Raw genomic sequence first — 7,112 nt, 5'->3', positions numbered from 1 at the left:
GAAGCTCTTGGACTATTAGCTGCTATTAATTGGGTTTTGGACCTTGGCTATGATAATGTGGTTTTCGAGTCGGACTCTAAAAATGTAGTGGATAGTGTGACTATTCCTAAGCCAAACGACTCAGATGTTGGCGCCATTACTCGAGCTTGTTATCAGGTCCTGACTCACTCTACTAGGAACTTTCAGGTTAAGTTCATTAGAAGACAAGCTAATGAAGTTGCTCATGCTTTAGCTAAGGCGGCTCCATCTCTTGCTAGTTTTCATGTTTTTAACGATGTACCTACTTGTATTTACAATATTATTATTAATGAAATGGTTTAGTTTCTTGTTAAAAAAAAAAAAAAAACAACAACACTCATAAACATATTATATTATACAGGCAAAACATAGTGGACTTATTTTGCCACCGAAAGTAAAAAACATTTAAAGCGGTTAGAGTAGTTAATATTATTTAATCTATTATTGTTTCTTGATTTTAATATTTCACCAAATTGAAATATCCTTTCAATAGTTTAAAAAAAAATATGGGACCGGAGGAGTTTTTTAATGACAGTGGATCATAATATTTCTCTATATAATCTCTTGAAATCAATCGATAATGTATCACATATTGTATTTGAAAGGGATATTAATTAAGTAGAGAAATGGGTGAGAGAAACACTAATAGCAGCAGAAGCAAGAAGTGGTCTTTGAAAGGGATGACAGCTCTAGTCACCGGTGGATCCAAAGGAATCGGGTTATTCTTCTTGCATATTAATTCTACTCTCTATGAGACTATGATTATTATTATAAGTCAATATTTTTTTTTTTTAAATTTTATTGAATAATAGATGTATCTGGTCTTTTATATACACCAGATATATTCATTACTCAATAAATTTAAAAAGAGAATATTTACATATAATTCAGATCACACGGAGTACTTTTTCTGCTTAATTTTTCAACTTTTTCTTTGTGTATATGTGATTGTGATATAAACTGTGATAGTAGATATGATATTGTGGAGGAGTTGGCGGAGCTAGGAGCAACCGTTCACACTTGTGCTAGAAACGAAGTTGAACTGAATGAATGCTTACATCAATGGGCCACAAAAGGATATACAGTTACTGGTTCAGTATGTGATGTGTCATCTCGTGCACAGAGAGAGGACCTCATAGCTAGAGTCTCTTCTCAGTTCAATGGCAAACTCAGTATCCTTGTAAGCCGTTTCTAATAATTGGAATCACAAAAAACTTAGTATCCTTAATATTAATTTTATTGATTAAATTACTCTAAATACAAGGGTGAATTGTGCTGATCAAAATTTCCACAAAAATAATTGATAAAAACTCTTGTTATTAAAGGAATAGAAGAAATAAAAAAGCAAAGATGAAAGAGTGGAAGAAAAAATAGAAATATATAGCATAATTATAAATAAAAAATAAGGAGCGAAAAATATAAATAATAGAAGAAAAAAAGAGATATAAAAGTCACACTAAAGAATTATCCTAATTCGTCTTAAATAATATGACTTTCTTCAATACTTAAGAGTTTCTTTTGAAATTTTCACTAAATCAAACTTAAATTTTTTATATGATCAATTCAAACAACCTTTCAACAATTTGAATTTTTGTACAGGATCAGTCTAAAAATCTTTCCCAAACAAACAAAGTTTTTTATATAGGCTAAACTCAAAGTTTTTCATAGGTTAAACAAAACTTTTATACAAATTAAGCTTGAAACCAAACCCAAACCTTTCAAAAAAAACCTAAAACAAACTGATCTTATAAGACACACATACAAAATTTGTTGTTGGAAACTTGCCATTTATGTTTATATAGTTTTTGGTTTGTTAGATTATTCATACAATTTTATGTGTGGAATTTAGGTAAACAACGTGGGAACAAACATATACAAACAGACACTGGATATTACAGAACAAGATTTTTCATTTCTGTTGAATACCAATCTTGAATCTGCTTTTCACATAAGCCAGCTTGCACATCCACTCCTTAAAGCTTCAGACTCTGCAAGCATTGTTTTCATATCTTCAGTTGGTGGTGTAGCATCACTGAATGTAGGAACCATATATAGTGCCGCAAAAGGTAACCATTTCATATAGTGTTAATCAGTTGATTTATTGACACTCTATAAATGTAATTGAATTGAAAATGCAGCTGCAATAAACCAACTCACAAAAAATTTGGCATGTGAATGGGCTAAAGACAACATAAGGACTAACTGTGTTGCACCGGGACCAACCAGAACCCCTCTCGGTGAAGAAGTAATTTTCTATCTTTGATTTTGTGTTGACAAAAGTTGATGTTTAATTAATTAATTACGATTAAAAATGATTTCGATTGTGATTCCTTCGTGCAGCACTTCAAAGATGAAAAACTTCTTAATGCTTTCACTTCAAGAACTCCTCTTGGACGTATTGGAGAACCAGATGAGGTGTCTTCTTTGGTGGCATTCCTATGCTTACCTGCAGCCTCTTTCATAACAGGGCAGACCATTTGTGTTGATGGTGGATTAACTGTTAATTGTCTCCTTATATGATAAGCTTGGCTTATACAAGATAGAGAGCTCTGCTAGCCCTGAGGTGGCAGAGGTTTTTGCTCTAAGGTGGGGTATCCAATTAGCCGTGAATCTGAATTTGGGTCGTGTTGTCGTTCACTCGGATGCATTAACTGTGATAGATTGTGTCAATGTCAATAGAGAAAGTGCAGTGATTGATCTAGTGATTAATGATTGTCTCTTGTTTCTTAAGAAGTTTGTTGTTTTTGTAGTTGTGTTTGTTAGCAGAAGCTTAAATGCAGATGCTCACTCTTTAATTAGGATTGGAAATGTAGTAGGTTCAAAAACTTGGATGGGATTCATTCCCTCCGTTGATGTAATATTTTCTGCTTCCATTTTCTAATTGAATGCATTTGCCATAAAAAAAACATAAATTTTTATGTTAGTGTTTATTATTAAACTTGCATACAAGTCATGTTTTCATTTTATTTCAATCAGTTTTCTAGAAAAGATTATAAAAAGTGTTTAATTGAGTTAGTCAAACTCAATTGTTGTAATAGTATCTATTAGGCTAAATTACCGTTTTGGTCCCTCAATTTTGTCTGATTCACAAAATTAGTTCTCCTATTTTAAATTTAAACAGTTTTGGCTCCTCTATTTTAAATTCTAACATTTTCAATTCTCCTCTCACATTTTTTATAGAAAATCGATGAGATTTTTTTGTTTTTTTAATTTATACTTTTATATTTAAAGTACAACAATATGTTTATATACGATTATTTGTCATGTTTCACAAGTAAGTTGTAATTTAAAAATGAAAATATCATTACTTTTTAAAAATGAAAACATCGTTACTTTTAAGTGCAAAAGTATGAAAGAGAGTCTAAAACTATTTAAAATTAAAAATAGGGGGACAAAAACTGTTTAAATTTAATACAGATGTACCAAAACTGTTTAAATTTAAAATAGGAGAACCAATTTCGTGAATTAGGTAAAATAGGAAAATCAAAACTGTAATTAAGTCTGTCTATTATTTATTATCTATTATAATATATTAAAACAGAAACGTGAATTCTCTTTATGACATATCTACTTCATTTGTGCCATGTGACACTTCCTAACCATTAATCCAACTATGTATATCCTTTAAATTTCAAGTCATATGGAACAATTCTTTGATGCATCCTCCTACTGTCAACATCTCAAGTCTCTCTCGTCTCTAACCAACGGGCAACGGGCTAATGTTTGTGTTATGGTATCTAATGAACGGCTGGTTCTTCAACTCATTTCAGAGGTAACAAATGCATATGATATGTAGGGTCCCAAATTTGTCACGTGAATATTAATAATCGTGGAGTCCAGAGCATTGGTTGCGGCCTTCGCGAACGAGGAAGAGGTTATGGATGCGGTGGAAGTCGTTCCCCATATCAACAGTGACCTTTGTCATTCTTCTACCCGCATAAGCAGTGACCCTATGTATATTAATTTATATTTAACCAAATTCTAACTCACGTGTTCACGCAAAACAGAGTTCACGCATATAAATCTTATGCAGTTTTACACACAAAAACACAAACACATGGTATGCATTATAAACATAGTGCTAGAAGGAAAACATCAGGAACAAGGCGAAGCACACCAAATACAAAGAGAAGGTTTTTGACTTTGTTTGCTGGGGAATATGGTCCCAATGCTGCTGGTGCATTTTACCGTTTCAACAACTTTCTTAACTACTATTCCTACAATTAATCAAAGCCTACAAACACAAAACGATAAGCACTGTTATACATTTTTTATTTATAAATAACTGCAACTTTTTAAGGTTTAATGGAAGAAGCGTTAAAGAGAAAGTGGTGATACTTACTGGCATCAGAAGAACCACAAAGGGCAATTCGATAAAGAAGAGGTGTGGCGGAAGGATGTGTCATCAATAACTACGAGATACTCTTTTCTTTTCTAATACTCAATAAAATCTGTTGCAGAGAAATTTAGAGAAGACGAATAAGAAAGTCGGGTCGGCGGTTATATGAGAGTGTGCTTGATATAACGAAAATGAAGAATACAAAAAGAAATAGAAAGTGAAGTTGTTGGGGGATATTACAATTTCATAAATTTAATAGTATAATATTGATTAATATAATAATTATTTATAATAAAAATTATAAATTAAGTGGACCAATCAAAACATTACATATCACATGGGTACTGATACCCATACAATTTGATGGGTACCGGAGTGTTGACTTTTTTTTGTTTTTTTGTTTTACTTTTTAACATCTTTTGAAAAACTTTATGAAAAAAGTCAAAACTCTTTTTTAACTAAACATAATTGATTATCGTGAATTAGTAATAGATTGGAAAGTAAATTTTAGTATATAATTGATTATGATGGTAATATAATGATTATGAAGCAAATTTTGCCTCATAATTAATTATTGCTATGATTTAATTTATTATGGTTCAAATTTTACAAAACTTTTTGAATTTGCAAGTGGATAATTGATTAGGGTCTTGCCCAAGACCTTACGAATTGTACTTTTACAAAGTTTCCTAATTTGCTTATATTTGTGTTGGAAAACACAACAATTGAAAAAAAGCAAAGATGAAGGAGTGGAAGGAAAAATAGAAATATATAACATAATTATAATAAAAAAAATAAGGAGCGAAAAATATAAATAATAGAAGAAAAAAAGAGATATAAAAGTCACACAAGAATTATCCTAATCCGTCTTAAAAATACGACTTTCTTCAATACTCAAGAGTTTCTTTTAAAATTTTCACTAAATCAAACTTAAATTTTCTCTATGATCAGTTCTAACAACCTTTCAACAATTTGAATTTTTATACTGGCTAAAAATCTTTCACAAACAAACAAAGTTTTTTATATAGGCTAAACTCAAACTTTTATACAAACTAAGCTCGAAACCAAACCCAGACTTTTTACATGTTAGTATATTTTTTATAAATTAAAAAATTAATTTTAATATCTAGTAATATAAATATACATTATTAAAGATTAAAATATAGTCGCGTAATTTTGAAAAAAAAATTTAAATAACCATGTTTAATAAAAAAAATACCAAAAAAACCATGTTTTCGGGGTATTTACCAAACTGTCTAGGTTTGGGATACCAGATAAGTGAATGCGCCATTCCAAATGGCGCATATGTACCCTATATGCCAAATGAAATGGCGCAAATGAAGAGGAATTTAGGGCACATGGAAGTTAGCCATATCAAATGGCGCATGCACCCATCATGCAACACATAGGCGCCATTTCATTTGGCTCCTATGTGTTGTGCCTTTTTTTTTAAAAATTAACCCGTTTCGGGTATTTTCGCGCAAAGTTTTTGATTTTGGTCTTTTATTTTCATAAAAACGTCTGATAAATCGAGTTCGTAAAATTCTTATTAACCCTAAATAATGTAATGTTTGCGTCGTCGATTTCAGTTTTTTACTAAAGCACAATTTATTGATGAAAGACTGAGGAAAGGTTACAAGAGTTGCATGCGAAATTGATACATTGTCGTAAAAAAAATGCAGAGTAGATTAAACTTGCGACGAGGTCGAGCCACGATTAGGGCATCTTTTTCTATTGTGCCCCACCTGACGACAAATGCTGTATTTTCTTTCCATTTTGTCGTGGACGTCCATTTCGGTTCTAATCCGCGTACTATTGGGACGACCCTTTTTCTTTCGCCGCATTGCGTCGTTATGCCAAACTACATCCCCATCATACTCAGGCCAGTAATCCTCCTTGGCTACCACTGGAAACGCAGCACTGTAAACTCGGAGCAATGTCTGAGTCTTGTAAATTGGGACAGTAGTGATTTTGCGTCACGGTGTGCAAACGCACATGCAGCTATGACGTGTGAGCAAGGCATACGAAAAGCTTGAAACCTTCCACAGTCGCACCAATCTTCGTCCAGCAAAACCCTATACTGTTGTCTTGGCAAACCCTCATTGTGGTCAATTGTTTCGCGCACACTGAACATGCGGTTGAACCGATCGAAAGAAGTTACTTGATGAGTGTTTGCTTTTGCTGATTGCTGTTGCATAAATTTCATGCAACTATCACTTAACAGTTGACCAGATTGTCTAACATCACCCCATTTCCTGCCTCTCGTTGAGAAAAGCGAAGCCATCCTAAAGTAGGTTGCATCCACTAGTGCTGTGATAGGAAGGTTATGAATGCCTTTAAAAACTCCATTCATTGATTCCACCAGATTTGTCGTCATATGGCCCCATCGCATGCCTTGGTCATAAGCCATATTCCATTTCTCCCTAGAAAGGTTATCTATCCAACTTCCTGCATCTGGATTTGTCAGTGCAATCTCACTCCGATAATGCTGGAATGTTGGTTGGGTTAATGCATAACCAGCATTGACCAGGGCCTTCCTGAGATGTCTGTCCTTGATCTCCCGCATGAAGTTCTGGGCGATGTGGCGAATACAATAGACGTGTTTTGATGGCAGGTCATGCCATCCGTTTGCTGGATTATTATAAGCACTCTCAATGGAAGCGTGCCTATCAGAGATTAAACAAATGTCCGGCTGAGGAGCAACATGTTCTCGGAGGTTCCTTAGAAAGAAACTCCAAGCCGCGACAGTTTCACC

General features: G+C 33.2%; 1 protein-coding gene across 1 annotated transcript; it reads left to right on the top strand.

Annotated features, from left to right (window-relative positions):
- Positions 1-621: 621 nt before the first annotated feature.
- On the top strand, positions 622-2,922 carry LOC131602019 (tropinone reductase homolog At5g06060-like). The gene is made up of 5 exons (XM_058873963.1): positions 622-736; positions 991-1,198; positions 1,868-2,084; positions 2,157-2,263; positions 2,359-2,922. Exons 1-5 carry the CDS (start codon positions 645-647, stop codon positions 2,536-2,538), a joined length of 804 nt encoding a protein of 267 aa, XP_058729946.1. The 5' UTR covers positions 622-644; the 3' UTR covers positions 2,539-2,922.
- Positions 2,923-7,112: the final 4,190 nt, after the last annotated feature.

This window comes from Vicia villosa, linkage group LG5 (assembly GCF_029867415.1).
Source record: "Vicia villosa cultivar HV-30 ecotype Madison, WI linkage group LG5, Vvil1.0, whole genome shotgun sequence".
Classification (NCBI taxonomy): Eukaryota; Viridiplantae; Streptophyta; class Magnoliopsida; order Fabales; family Fabaceae; genus Vicia; species Vicia villosa.
This window is presented reverse-complemented; position numbering and strand designations above follow the sequence as displayed.